Raw genomic sequence first — 14771 nt, 5'->3', positions numbered from 1 at the left:
GAAAGACAAAAATTACAAAGCAAAGAAAAAAAAGAGATTTATCTAATAAAATTGCCCAGAAATCAAAGTCATAGAAATAAGCTCACCTCATCTTAATTTCAATCTTTTCACTTAAACCATAGACATAAAAAAATAAAAAAATAATATTACAAATTCAAATGACAGATTCGGAACCCATTCCGTGCTTCAACCTTGACAAAGCTTTTTTCTTTTTATTTATTTTGTTTTATTGAAAGTTCCTCCTGCTGCCCGTCAACAGTGGGCAGCAAAGCTTTCAGCCAGAAGGGGGAACTGTTTGTTTTGCAGCAGCTGTGTAGCAGCTGCTCTGCCCACACAAATACACACAATCACAATGACACGTATGCAAACACAAAATGAATTCTATTATCTATCAGTATAAAAGCGAACCATCTAAAGTATCTTTATATTATCTGTAGTGTTGCTTCACTGAATAAAGACACACATGCAAAGAGACAGAGACCACATCAAAGCACACACCACAGCTTTGTGGAGAGGGCAATCAATCTGTCTGAAGGAGAGTTTTAAAGCTTTAGAGCTTTAAAGTTCGCACCATTAGGGCCCTTTTAGTGGCCAAATGGCTTTCCATTTACTTAACAGCATTGTTTTTTCTAGTTCTCTGGCTCCTACTTGGCAAACAGTGTCTCGAATTGTCAACATGTTGCATCTCACCGGGGAAGGGTCACAATGACCTGTGGAACAGTGGATAAGCTTAGGATGGAGCTGTTTAAACCAAGTGGTTAACCCTATGTTCTCCTCTGAATCTCTAAATACATATGGTTTAAACGATTAAGACTCAAGAGCAGTTCTGTCTTATGACATGCTTGTTGAATATTTGTTCTAATGTGTGGTGGCGATAAGACGGCAAAGTCCCACCATATTTTTATTATAGCCTTATAGCTGCAGTCTTTATTGTACCTGAATTCTGTTGCAAACTCCAGAGAAAAGTCTACTCATATTGTTTTTTATAACCAGCATTTTTGCCAAAACATCATCGACAGTGTACTGTCCATTTGGATAAAGCTCACAAATGCATCGAAAAAGGCACAGAATCATTCAGATTTCTACAGTATTTCCGCTGTGTTGTACATATCTGATGAGCTCTAACAGCCTCTCAACACTTTATACTTGAAAGATTTAAAGACTAATTGGTGAAATAAAAACAATAAGCCACCCTCTCCATTGCTTTTTTATTTTTGTAACAGCCCAATATATTAAAATACACTAAACAACATCCATTATGCCTTTGTAGACAAAGAAACATGCATATATCAGTATTAGCCGATAAACCAATCAGTTAATTATCATTTCCAAAGGTCATGTGTCACTTTCACTGACCGTCAAAGTGACTTGTATACCACAAATCTTATGGTCTACATATCTATTTTCACCAACAAAAGATTAACACATCCCTTTCTGTTGTTTTAGCCCTAAATCATGCTCAAGAAATTGTATCATATTCAGGATCACATAACACTAGTATGAGTATTGACCATAAATAACTGAGTAATTAGACTGATCTGGATGGCAACACAACTTTTTACCATTACTGACTAACATCATAAATATAGTCAGAGTTTCATCACACAATGGATATCTAATTAAGGCTTCGGCTTTACTCCCAGACACAGAGATAACTCATTTTTCTGGATCTTTCCGTCTTTGTTGACGTCGCAGTGACACAGCAGAACGACGCGCAGCTTGTCCAGCTCAGGACCTGTGATGTTGGGCTGGAGTGAAGAGAAGAGGGAGTACAGGGAAGGTGGAGTAAAAAGTTTAGGAAATGTGGCTTTGTAACAGGCAAAGAGCACAAACGCCTTTTAACTTTCCACAGAACTGGCTCAAAAATGTTTCCAAACTCAACTTTAGAAATGAAAGAAAACATTTTTAGCATCATGAACTCTGCATGCTCCTTGTGTGCTTTGTATGCTGATACAAGTGCATGTCTGAAGAGGAGAAAGGTTACTTATTAATCAAAGTGGGCGCTCCACAACAGAGAGACTGACTGGCTGGAGACTGTCAGTGAGTGTTTGAAAATATCACATGTGGTTAGGGCTATGGATTGGATGTGAGGGGGTTCGGTCCATTTCTTGGCAACTTGAGAGTCAGATTTTATGATCTTTTTCTTCAGTTAAGTGAAACCAATGTTAGACGTGCTAACCAGGTCTAATGCCAACCACGTTAAGTGACACCCACTCATGTCAAACACAACTTCCTTATTTACACAATGCCGCAACAGTATTTGCCAGTTCCCATAGTGGCTCACACATTTTGGGTGTAGTTATGAAAGATCCAGTATTGAGGATGTACCGACATCTGGTGGAATAAAATGCAAACTGCAACTAATTAAATAATCTCCACATATCCTCAAAGTACAGTGGCCAAAAAAACATGTGAAAGGCCTGCTCAGGGTACATGGCAGTGTAACATAGATGACGTACCAGGAAGATATTTCATCTAATGATTCACTGTATGTTTGCGATTTCATCTGCTATCTGATTTTATTACCCAACTGTGGAACATTGGTACACAAAAATGATTGTAGTTTCATGCCAAGTAGTAGTAGTAATATGATCCAACTCAGTAGCAGTATTTTGTCAATTATTTCTAACGTTTTAGATAACACTAATCTGTTGTCTGAGTTTTACAATGGAACAAAGGACAATAGTAATCTTACCCTGACCAGCTCCATCATGTCTTTGACAAAGCCGTCCACCTCAGGACCCTCCAGTGCTCCTGTCTTACTCTAAAACACAGAAAAAGAAGGCAGAAGGCAAGAGAACACAAAAAAAACAGATTACTTCTCATTATTTACACCTAACTAACTATTATTCAGAGTTATTTTCTGTGTTTTTCTTTAATAAGTGTGTTGCAGAATAAGACTGACTGAAACATATCCTGAAATGCTCCATTTATTGCAACTGATAGAAAGAAAGAGATTTTAAAAAATCCAACTAATGATGGCTGGTGGTGAAACACCTCCTGAAAATCTTCCAGAGCAAACAAAAATATATTTAGGAAAAATATACAGCTGATTTTTGGCCATAACCTTTTAATATCCCGCTCTACTGTTTGGTAAAGCATATTTTTCAGTTACTGTATGAGAGCCTTTTTGACCACTCGGTTTAGTAATGCTGAAAGTGAGTATTTGTTATGCCAGTATTTTTTTCAAATTTTGATCGTTTCCCATAAAGTTAAAGTTTCCCATCTCAAACAGATGTTAAAATACAACTGCTTTCATCTTACTTACTGTATAGCTTCAGTATGACTAACCTGAAATATTGAAAATGTCTTAAAAGAGCTGATTTTCCCGTACTAGCAAAAGTGCGAAAAGTGCATTTGTCAAAGAAGCATTATTATCTTTATTGGCGGTTATGTTATAAATATACTTCATTAACACTAATAGACTGAATAACTATCACAGTGACCGCAGAGAACTTCTCACAAAGCATACCTTAAGACTAAAGTCAGTAGAGGCAGAAACATTTCTGAAAGACCACTTGGTATAACAGACAACAAAAATATCATTTGGATTGACTAAAATCGTCGAAGCTTATCAGCATGTACTGAGTCTGTGAGAGCTGTGTGATCACTCAGAATGACACATTTAACTCATCATCCCAGAGTGTGACTTGACCACATAATGGTTGATCTTATTTCAATGAATGATATTACACAGGTAATTGGAACAAATTGGATTCACTGCCCCTGTACCAAGCGTACGCCAGCACGATACAACACACTGCAAATTGGGGAGTGCTATCAATCGGCAGAGGCAAACACTGGCAGTGGTGACATCTGCTTTTATTCTCTTTGTGCTGGCAGATGTTATAAAGAGAGCAAAATGAAGAGTAGAGTGAAGCCACAGTCTTTGCTACAATCTGATAAAAACAATGAAAATACAAACTGTGAAGTGCGTCCACTCAAAGTGCAAATTGTAACACATCTGCAATGCTCTGTGGTTACATACAGTCATGTGAAGAAGAAGGTACACCCTCTTTCAATTCTTAAGATTCATTTTTCAGAACATTGTAAAAATTATCTGCTCACAAATTAAGTAAATACAACCTCAGATGAACAACAAGACATGACAATTTACATTATGTTATTTTTTTTTATTAAAAAGAAAGATAATTAAGCTAAAATACAAAAGCATTGAGTGAAAAATTGGGTAATCCCCATAGTTCAATAGCTCGTAGAAACACTTTTAGCAGCAATGACTTGAATGTTGAATGAACTTGAATGAATTAGGTTCAGGTCTATGCTTGAACTGGGCCTTTGCAACACATTGATTATTTTCTCTTTCAGCCATTCTGCTGCAGACTTCCTGCTGCGTTTAGGATTATATGACCAGATTTCAGCCAAACTTCAGCCTCAGATTTGACTCTAGAGTTCTTGTATACAGTATACTGGTATACAGTAGAGTTTATGGTCAACTCAATTACTGTGAAGTGCCCAGGTCCTCTGGCTGCAAAACAAGACAAAAATCAGCACCCCTCCAGCTTTGTGCTTGACAGTTGGTATGAGACGTGTGTGCTTGGTTTTCACTAAAAGTGGTTGTTGCAGAATTATTATGGTTTGTTCAGATGCAGCTTTGCAAACCTCAACTGCCACTTTCTTTTTAGAGAGAAGAGACTTTCTCCTGGCAACTTGTTCAAACAAGCCAGATCTGCTGAGTCTTTTTCTGATTGTGCTGTCATGAACTTCGACATTCAACTTGCTAACTGAGACCTGTGGAGTCTCTATTTGGGTAGCATAATTTGTGTTACAGGGCTGCCAACTATAATGCATTGAATGTGACAGTCACACAGCTGACACATGTGTCACACTAACTATATTTTCACTAGTAGTGAAAAACCAATTAATAGCTGTGAATGTTGCAATGTAGAAAGAGGAACCCTCAAAGTGCACATGCAGTCAAAAGAGGAAGCACTGTGCAGTAAAAAGTTACTCTACTATTCTTATTAGAGCATGCATGCTTGCTTGATGGGTTAATTACATAAAGATTTAGATTCAGACCATTAATTTAAGATATTAACTAAGATGGCAAAAATTGTCAATGTATGATAAAATATTCTATTAATTTTACTGAATCTTATGACAGAAGCAGTTCCTTTAACAACAGAACTTTTTTTTAAAAATCACCTTTCGCATGTATTTTTCCATGTTTTATTCTTATGATTTGCTTTCATATAATTACATTCTTACAACGCAGTAATTATGACTCCCACCCAGTTCATAATTGTACTTACCACATCATAATGGTCAAAGATCTTCTCAAAGTCTCTCTTTCTCTCATCTCGACTGCAAGCCTTGGAAAAAAAAAGATGAGTTGATCAAAATAAAGAGAGCAAACAAAGATAACAAAGTATGAAATGTACCAGGCCAACACAGGCAACATACTTACGTCCATGCTGAACTGTAGCAGGAAATTCTCATCTAGAGCTAAGATCCTTAAAGACAGATGCATGTTGTAATGGGGTTGTTTTAGTCAATCATATTTGCAGCCAATGCAGAAGAATGTAAACTGGCTAACCATAGCGCTCTATGCTCTTAAACTGGCATCTATTATCAGAGAAAAAAAAGTACCTGGCCAAATCGTTCAAATCCAAACGCCCATCCTTGTTTTTGTCAAAGATTTTCATCTGCAAGAGAAAAAGTATGCAGTGAAATAACCCACCCAGTGCGAATCTGCTGTCTTAACACCACTTTTGATCCAAATAATATTTCTGTCTGAACGAAAACTTCTCTAATCTAAAATCTATAAAATCATAGAAACAGGCTGCCTGAGACTGGAAGTTTTAGTCGAAGCAACTCAGGAAGTTGAGTAATTAAATATAATTGAAATTTTGTTCATCTCATTTAAGTAGTCCCTCTGAAAATAGCTGATTTCCTTCTTTAAAACTTTTGTTTAATTTGACAGTTGATTGAGTGGATAGTTAATTACGACCACTTTACAGAAAGTGGTTGGTTGGTTGGTTGGTTGGTTGCCCCCCCCATCTTACAGTCCTTTAAGCTCTTGAATGCTACTTGAAAATTGCAAGATTCTACTCTTAAATCTTAATTAAATAAACTGCTGCCTTCAAATGTTTTGATGGTCATACAACACACAGATTAAAGATAGTATTGCTCTAGCCTGTGCACACCAGCCAAGTTTAATGTGAGTTTTACTATGAAGGGTCTGTGGGTTTAACCCGAAAAGTGTGCATTACATTCTTACCATTGTGTCAGTGTACTCTTCCAGCTTATCAGGTGACACCTCCTTGTGGTGCTGCTGACACAAGTCTTTCAAGAAAGCCTGAAATGAAAAAAAGTGTTACAGCATCAAAAGACAGCAAAACAATCCAGTGGGTGAAGAGCTATGTATGAATAACTGGCAAAGGAATATGACTACATAAAATAATTCACATCAGTGGCATTTTGTTAGGAATCTCTACTGTTTGCACTGTTGTGTCGGCTTTAGATTGACTAAAGTCCTGAGTACACCAAGAACCTACTACTGACTCTGTTCTCTCCATAACTCTATTCTCAAGAAAACAAGTGGTGTCTGAAGGCGAAAATGACAAAGATCATCGTGCAGTACAGGTCAGCAAATAGTTGAGTTGCAGGATGGAGCAACCATTCTGTGTAACTGCTGTTGTGTAAAGATGTGTGCACTTTGTTTGTGCTGACAACTTCACCTTCAGCTCCTGAGCTGATATGTACCCGCTGCAGTCGGCATCATACTTCCTCCATATCTGCAAGGGATTGAAGAGTAAGACCAGCAAACGTTTTATATAATATTGGGAAACCGAGGATGTTTGAATACAGCCATCTCAGCATGGCACTTTAAAATCGTTACGGCACGTTATGATTAGAAGTAGTTTTCAGAAATACCATTCCAAGTCAAATTCATTAATTCAAAAACAGCACTTTACAAACACTTAAATCACAGCACGAAACCAGTTAAGACAGCAGCAAACAACTCAGGTTTTCAGCTTAAATCATTTTGAGGGAAGTTTTCATCCTACTTTGTACATGCTGCTGCTCCTATTTACTGATAAATAGAACTCTACACTAATGGCCTGTTGGCTAATCTGATTTAAGTAATATTGGCTGTAAAAGGCTTACATGTTACAATATTCCATCATCTCTTCCTCAGAAATCATCTGTTTGTATTATAGACCTCAAATCAAAAACAGCCCTGCCCATAAAATATAGTCTGTGGTCCCTTGATATAAAGCACCAGAGGGGAAGCACTCTAGTAATATAATTTGTGGAAGAACTGCTCCTCACAGTGAATGAAAATATCTTTCTACATTTCTTTGACCACTGGTCTTCAGAAATGTAATCTTAAATGTCATTTTTGCCTTTCCTTGCATTTCATTTCAATCTCATAATCATGCTTAGTGTACTATCTTACCTTCATGAAATCAGCACTGTTGTCCAAGGGAGCCTCTCTGTGGAAAATTAACAGGAAGTTTTCATCCTCTGGCAGGATCATGCGGGCCAACTGGAAAACAAGTCAGAGAGCAGAGAACTGAGCAAAAAAAGGCTAGCCATGCATTTAAATCATGTCCTCTTTGGCCTCTGCTGGGTTTGTAACAGTCATACAAACATCAGAGCAGCTCAGTCTATTCCAGTCTGTTATTTTAATCTGTTTTTGAAAAAAACAAAAACACGATCTCTACAACACTCAACAATGTGAAATAAACTGGATCTTATTCAAAATAGCCTGTTTATTGGATTTGGGGATTGTATGCTGTTTTAAGGTGTTAGGAAAGCTTCTTATATTTGAAAAAAAAAAAAGCTTCTGAAATTAAAACTAAAGCTTTTTGCATAGAAATACACTAAAAAGAATCACGCACCAACCAGCCCTGTGCTCTGCCGGATTGGTCCATTGAGTTAATGTTGCTTTTCTCTTGCCTGTTGTCCTTTAACAAGATCAGCCTTCCATTAGCTGATTAAACTGGCCCTTAATGATCACTCTAATAAAATACTGCAGTCATTCAGGTGACAAAGCTGAAGTATGGGCTTGCAGTCAGAGCAACTGCAGTGCAGCAACAGTCTTGCGAATTGCAGAGGACTGATGCTGCTACAGGCTTTGCCATCGTTGTTTTTTAAGACATTATTCAGTTGGTGCATTGATAGAATAAGGCATGGTTAATTTATCATATAATCATCTGTTATACAGCTATGGCTGTTTGCTTTAACAATTATTTATATTTTTTTCTTGAAGAGACTCGTGCAATGGAAGGCCACACTTACAGGTTGTCAGGAGTCACACAAGCAAAAATGCATCGAGGCAGTGGTTTCACTCTCTACACCTCTGCAAGTCACCAGCTCAACGACACGAAAGGCTCATGGCCAAAATGTAACAACCAATGCATTTTTTTTTAGTTTAACTTATAAGTTGACATTCATGCAGAAAATGTGGCAGATAGTGACATAAAAGTGATTCAAAAACACTACAGAGTACATAAAAATAGTCATTTATTTTCTGTTGGCAATGTTGCTTTATCAATTCAACAAGGTGAAGGCTAATTACATTATATTACATTACATTACACTTAGCTGGCGCTTTTTATCCAAAGCGACTTACAGCTATTTAGATACAGGGTTAATGGTTACAGCCCCTGGAGCAATGTGGGGTTAGGTGCCTTGCTCAAGGGCACTTCAGCCATGGATAGAGGTGTAGGGAGAGGTAATGGCGGGATTTGAACTTGCAACCCTCTGATCTTAAGTCCACCTCCCTAACACACTTTAATCATTTAAAATGATGAAAACATGTGTCACTTTAAACACATGGATATATCAGGCATTACACTGTTATTGACCTTGAAGTAATAATACAGTTTGCAATATTAAGTTGAGCTATGTCTTGTCTACTGATTGAACATTGTCTAAAGTACAAGTTGTACTACACTGTGCTAGAGAAGTCACAGTACTTCATGCAGCTATTACACAGGATGTTGTGGTTTTCTGATAAGCCTGCTGACGTCCTTGATATGGCATCATTTAGTATTACGTTTAGAGAAAAAGTATTCTGAAAACTAAAGTGGTCAGCAGAGACATGCAGCATTAGTGATACCACAATAATACATTTAGACTGACCATAACTCTTTATACCAAAACTTTAAGGCCAGAAGGGCATTGAATTCACTGTTCCTGCATCAGCCACAGTAAATCACTTCCTGTAACAAGCCACTTTAGAAGACAGGCATCGATTCCCCTCCCTCCAGTTTTATGAGTGAAAGCCAAAGCTTTTTGGTCAATGGATGTAATATAATCAAGGGAGTGGCCTAATACATGCGTGAAGGTTTTTTTTTCTCTAGAGGACAGATAATTCACTTCATTACTCTGATGAAGCATGTGGGCTACTCCTCAGCAAGAAGCTGCAGCAATTACTCAGAGTGGAGCCTGAGAGAGCTGCGTCATCAAAATATGTCTTCATTTTATGGTAAACAGCTGCAGCTGTGGAGTTTTCAGTTAGATTTGATTTAATTGATCAAAATATTCTGAGAATCAACCTTCATTAACTACAAGTAGTTTGTTTTGGACATTTGAAAATCCCACAGGCAGGCTGAAAGGATCATTTGTCTTTTTCCTGTGTAGAACTGCGGTGCCATGCAGAATACATTTTTATTTGCATTGAAGCGCTATCTAGCACCTACTAAAGAGAACAGAAATTGTTAGTGTAGGCGTTCAGTTAAGCTAAAAGGTTTGCTTTCTGTGCTCATCTGGCTGTCTCTTCACTGCAAGAGGATGACTTGGCATGATCATCAGCAGCCCCAGAAACTATTTCTTGTTTTTTCTTGAAAAAGGCACAGGGCGTATCACTGTCACAGACACATGACATAAATAAAAGATGAAGATAAGGACTACAGCGGAAGAAGAAGGAGGGTTAGTTATTAAAGAGAGCGGAGAAGGAAGTACAATGAGTTTGAGAGAGGGCACAGGCGAGAGCACGAGAGTATCTAGATTAAAGACGAAGTTGGCATAAGAGGCTAAATTAGTTTTCAGTCTGTGATGTAACAGAATGAAAGAACAGTGGTGTTGTGAGGGAACTGGACCACAAGTTCACAGTTGATGGACAAAACACAAGTGAAACGATAAAAGTCTATCATTGTTAACTGACCCAAATGTAGTGTAGATGAATGAACTTACAGCTCTTTATTCATATTGGTTAAGATCACTGTTGAGTAACATGTGAGGGCAGGGTTTTACAGGCTTTTGAACCGACTCATTAATATATACCGGTATTTTTGCAAACAAGGAATGAAATCAGACAATATTATTTTTTCTTATATAATCTAATGCTGTTTGTGTCTTCTGAAAAGCTGTTAGTCTGTCTTTCACCCCAAACATTTCCTCTGTTTTTGTCAGCAACTGCTAACTTGCTAACTTAAAGGTTTTATTTTTCAAAAAAGTAACCACCCTAACATGAAGCGACTTCTTAGACAAAGTGTGGCTAACTCTATGGAAGAATGTCGCTGTAACATCCCTGGGAGCACACATGCCTCCTGCCTTGCTGCCACTCTCTATTAACTAGGAACACTTTGAACTAAAACTGTACATACAGCAACCAGTAGTTGCAATTTAAAGCAAATATTTTTCAAGGACCGCATATTTTTATTTTTTACTAGCCTAAATAGGCAGTCCACCTCCTTGCCACGGCCGAGGTGCCCTTGAGCAAGGCTCCCTTACCCCCATGCTCCATGGGCGCTGTGATTGGCTGTGACCGCTCCAATGAATGGCATCTGTCTCCATGAGTGAGTGACCGTGTGTATGTGCATGTGTGTGTTCAACAGGTGCCAACCCTCAACTCATTGGCATAGTTGTTCATATTCCTGCTACACCAGATACCAGAGAATTCCACTAGGAGGGAAAACAGAGAACTCATACTGTACAAAACCTCTGGATTTCCATGATGCAAACAATGTTTATGGAGACAGTAAATTATATTATTAATCGGTTGATATTAAGATGCTGTCAACAAAAAAGCTGTAGCAGTGGTGTAGTGGATGGCATTTAAGGCACCAAAGTCAAGGATGCCAGACATCTGGTCAGAGCCTATCCCAGCTGCAATTGAATGAGAGGTAGGGGACAGACTGGATGGGTCGCAAGTCAATTACAGGGCCACATAGAGGCAAACTACACACACTCATAGGGCCAATATGGAGTAACCAATTAACCTATCATGCATGTTTTTGGGAGTTGGGAGGAAGCCCGAGCACCCGGAAAGAACCCACGCCTACACGGGAAGAACATGCAAACTTGCATCATGAACAGCAAGTGCATTTCTGGCCAAACAAAGCTGATTGTTAAAATATCAAATACATTTAGTTGTTATCAGCAGAAGTTACTGGGAAGAAATATGTCATTGAATCGTCTGGATGTACCATCCATCTTTACCATTTAAAGGTTATATGTAGAATATTTATTCAAGTGCGCTGCTTCTTTTTGCATATTGCTAATTCATCATATTTCCAGAAAACATGGTTCAGCAAAGCAAAAATATTTGGATGCAGCTCCATCAAAAAATAGATGCCTAACAGGGAATTGTCTCGACATGTTGACTTGCTCCTCTTAAATAACATTTTTAACTCTTGTTTTTGGCTCTGTTTTTGATAACCTTTTCTCATTTGAATATGTACTGCTTCTCATCTGCCAATAAAATCAATGCTCTTTTCATGTCAAGGCAGGAGGGCCTATTATTTGACCAAGGCTCCTGTCAGTTCTATAAATTTCTGTTTTCCGTTTAAAACTGCAAAAGGCCTGAGCAAACGCCTACAGCCTGAAGATGACTTTTTAGTTTCATTGCCCACTTTTTGTTAGCATAACTAGTAATCTGTAATCTATCATTTTTCAGAGGTAATCTTTCCAACATTGTGTACTGTACACAGTACTGTTCATAAGTTTGGACTCACCAATCCATTCATTTTGGATGAGCAGATTTTTTTTGACTGGCGTCGTATTTTGTTAAGAAATTTCCAAATAACAGTGAAGTGAATGAAGGCATGAATTCAGACGGCTGTACCTCTTGGATTTGTAGTTTGCCATCAGCAGTGACATCATAGGCAGACATAAACCTCTGCTTTAATCGCTGGACTCTCTCTTCTGTGACTTTCTCCTGTGGAAACAAAGTAGATTGTAAATGAAAGCACATATTTTCCTGGCTCCAATCCATGATTACAAATTCACATTCATGCATCTATTCATCTATTCACAGAAATAGTGATGTAGTGAACTAAGTGATGGTGCAAAATGAAATGTGTAAAGAAAACATAATACCTTCCTTGAGTCACGTTTATTTTTGGCAGTGTCTCCATGGATACTTCTTTAAGAGTTTTTTTTTCTTTCAGGGTCTGCATTTCTGCCTCAAACTATCTTCCCTTGAAGTTTTTTTAAGGCCAACAGCTCATTAGACTTGGTCTTTATATAGAACAGCTCAAGTTATTTAGTTGGATTTTCAGCCACTGCAAATTTAAATACAAAACTTGTCTAACCTATTTTGTAATTTGCAATTCAGTCTACATTTCTTTGCTATAACTTGTGAAAAATCAGAATAGATACTTGCATTCATGAAACATTCACTTGAGAATAAGTTAAAAGAACTTTATCATGTCCATAACCATATCAGACAACGTGGAATAGCAAAGTCAGTGTGTTGCTCATTCATCTCAGTTTTCTCTTTTCCTGTGAAGACAAGAACTCATATCAAAAGCCTGAAACCACTGAAGGCGAGTACACTTTCAGCTGCTGAAGTTATTCTAATTAGTACACCAGCTTTCGACTTTCCTCTCTAACCACCAGTCATGGTACTGTAACTATAGAAACCTGTTCATCCATGGTGCTAAAGTCTGAATCATTGCTTCGTGCAGTGCAGAGTCTGCAGACTACAGGGTGCCAACATCTGACAGTATATGAGAAACTCTTATTTGGTCCCTGTGCTGTCCTGCTAATTGTAAGTATTTTGAAATGAACACATTCGTATTTTGTCATTTCCCCCAGAGCAAAAATGACTGGTGTACTCTTTAGAGCTTTATTGACACTTTGAAACCACGGTACAGTATATGGAGACATATTATGCTACATGTGAGAAAATAATTGACAATATGTAGCAGCAAGGGGCTTTACAATGGCTGTGTGATATTCTCGAGGAAATAGTAGTAGAATGATAGTAGAAGAAGCAGATAAGGGCACTATGAGATTAATATAACACAATGGCTGCTGAGCAGTTTTTTAGCCTGTGATCGAACACTCCTCCTCCTGAGGGCATTAGTAATGGAAAGCAAACATCAGAAAGACAAAATTGACATGTGGTTGGTGGTCTGTTTGTTTTAGCACAACCACTTAGTATTAGTATTAGTATCCAAGGGAGTCCACACATTACACACACACACACACACATTTTCACATACATTCATATGTAGAAGAGCATGCAGTAGATGTATGCTTCTTAGGGTTTCCACTACAACTGGTCAGGGAAAGGGAACAGCATTAACACTGCTCAGTATACATGATGTGCCATTAGTGCACAAGCTCAAAACTTATTTTTCAGGATAATTCATAACCAAATCAAAGTCTTTTCTTGTGACACTGCCCAGAGCTCTATAATTGTGTTGCCTGACATCCATACAGGGACCCCACCCATACAGATAGATACAGTTTGACTGCCCACACAGCACAGATCTGGCAAATTTCAAGCCAATTGCCGAAATGAGAGATCAAGCTTGTGTTTTCTAAAACTGTGTCCCATGAATTCATGAACCTAAATGATGGAAAACCAGGCACTGTTGTGAAGAGAAAAAATACACATTCTAGTGGTTGTTGAACATAACATACATGACAATATCATACTATAGAATACATTTAAAAGAAAAAAAAGAAAGAAAAAAATCAGGGCTTCATTGAGGTGGTCATTACACTGTTAAAATGTGTTAAATAGAAGCTGCATTTTGACTGATATATGTGGCTTTATGCATTTTACTTTATAGATGGAAATGATACCACAGTCTGCAGCTTATTTCCTGTTAAAGTGCACCATACTGAACTGCTGTCATCACAAGTTACGGATGAATTCACCCAAATAATGTGGCCTTACCTGTGGACCCAGTCTTTTCATCATGTGACGGAAAAAGTCATCCAGCTCTTTGCCCTCAATGTAGCCATTATCTACGAAAGTAAAGAAAAGTGATAAGGTTTGAAATGTAGTGAAGCAATTATTTTTTCAAAATGAAAGCTGTTGAGAGATGTTTATCATTCTACATCTTCTCCACTGTTTTAAACCCCCTCAAGACATGCCAATTCTTTAAGTTTCATCAAGGCATTTCCAGAGAAAATCCCAAAATGTCATTGCTTACTTTATGTAAGTGCATGGAACACGACACATGTTAGTTACCTCTTGATTCAAAGCTCATCATGAGTAAAGATTTTTTTTTTATTATTATCCTGAAATGAAAGATAAACACATGCACCATCTTTTAGGCATATTTATGGATGTAAAAAGAAACAAGTCATTAAATGTTCTTACCATCTGCATCAAAGTGTTGCCAAATTTCCAGAAAACCAGCTGCATCCAGGTTATCAAAAGCACTATCCATTTTAAAAAGAAAAGTAAGCTATGAACTTTTATGCATAAAAATAAGAATGTCTGAGATGACACAAAATGCTGCACTATTCAACAGCCTGCACTGGTTGACATATGCTCTTTGTGACTAAGTAAAAACCCCACCCCCTCTGTGTGTGTGTGTGTGTTTGTGAAAGAGAGA

General features: G+C 37.8%; 1 protein-coding gene across 2 annotated transcripts; it reads right to left on the bottom strand.

Annotated features, from left to right (window-relative positions):
- Window positions 1-1194: 1194 nt before the first annotated feature.
- On the bottom strand, window positions 1195-14727 carry LOC142379823 (secretagogin-like). Of its 2 annotated transcripts, none has more exons than XM_075465121.1 (11): window positions 14534-14727; window positions 14105-14175; window positions 12038-12130; window positions 7421-7510; window positions 6699-6755; window positions 6239-6316; window positions 5608-5663; window positions 5426-5471; window positions 5271-5330; window positions 2696-2764; window positions 1195-1748 (listed from the first exon to the last, which is right to left on the bottom strand). In XM_075465121.1, exons 1-11 carry the CDS (start codon window positions 14601-14603, stop codon window positions 1620-1622), a joined length of 819 nt encoding a protein of 272 aa, XP_075321236.1. In that variant the 5' UTR covers window positions 14604-14727; the 3' UTR covers window positions 1195-1619. The 2 variants fall into 2 exon arrangements, with proteins under 2 accessions (XP_075321236.1, XP_075321237.1); XM_075465122.1 differs by lacking the exon at window positions 14534-14727 and adding an exon at window positions 14402-14446.
- Window positions 14728-14771: the final 44 nt, after the last annotated feature.

Source organism: Odontesthes bonariensis, chromosome 5 (genome assembly GCF_027942865.1).
Source record: "Odontesthes bonariensis isolate fOdoBon6 chromosome 5, fOdoBon6.hap1, whole genome shotgun sequence".
In the NCBI taxonomy this organism is placed as follows: domain Eukaryota; kingdom Metazoa; phylum Chordata; class Actinopteri; order Atheriniformes; family Atherinopsidae; genus Odontesthes; species Odontesthes bonariensis.
Note: the sequence above shows the minus strand (reverse complement) of the source record. Positions and strands in the feature narration are given on the sequence as shown.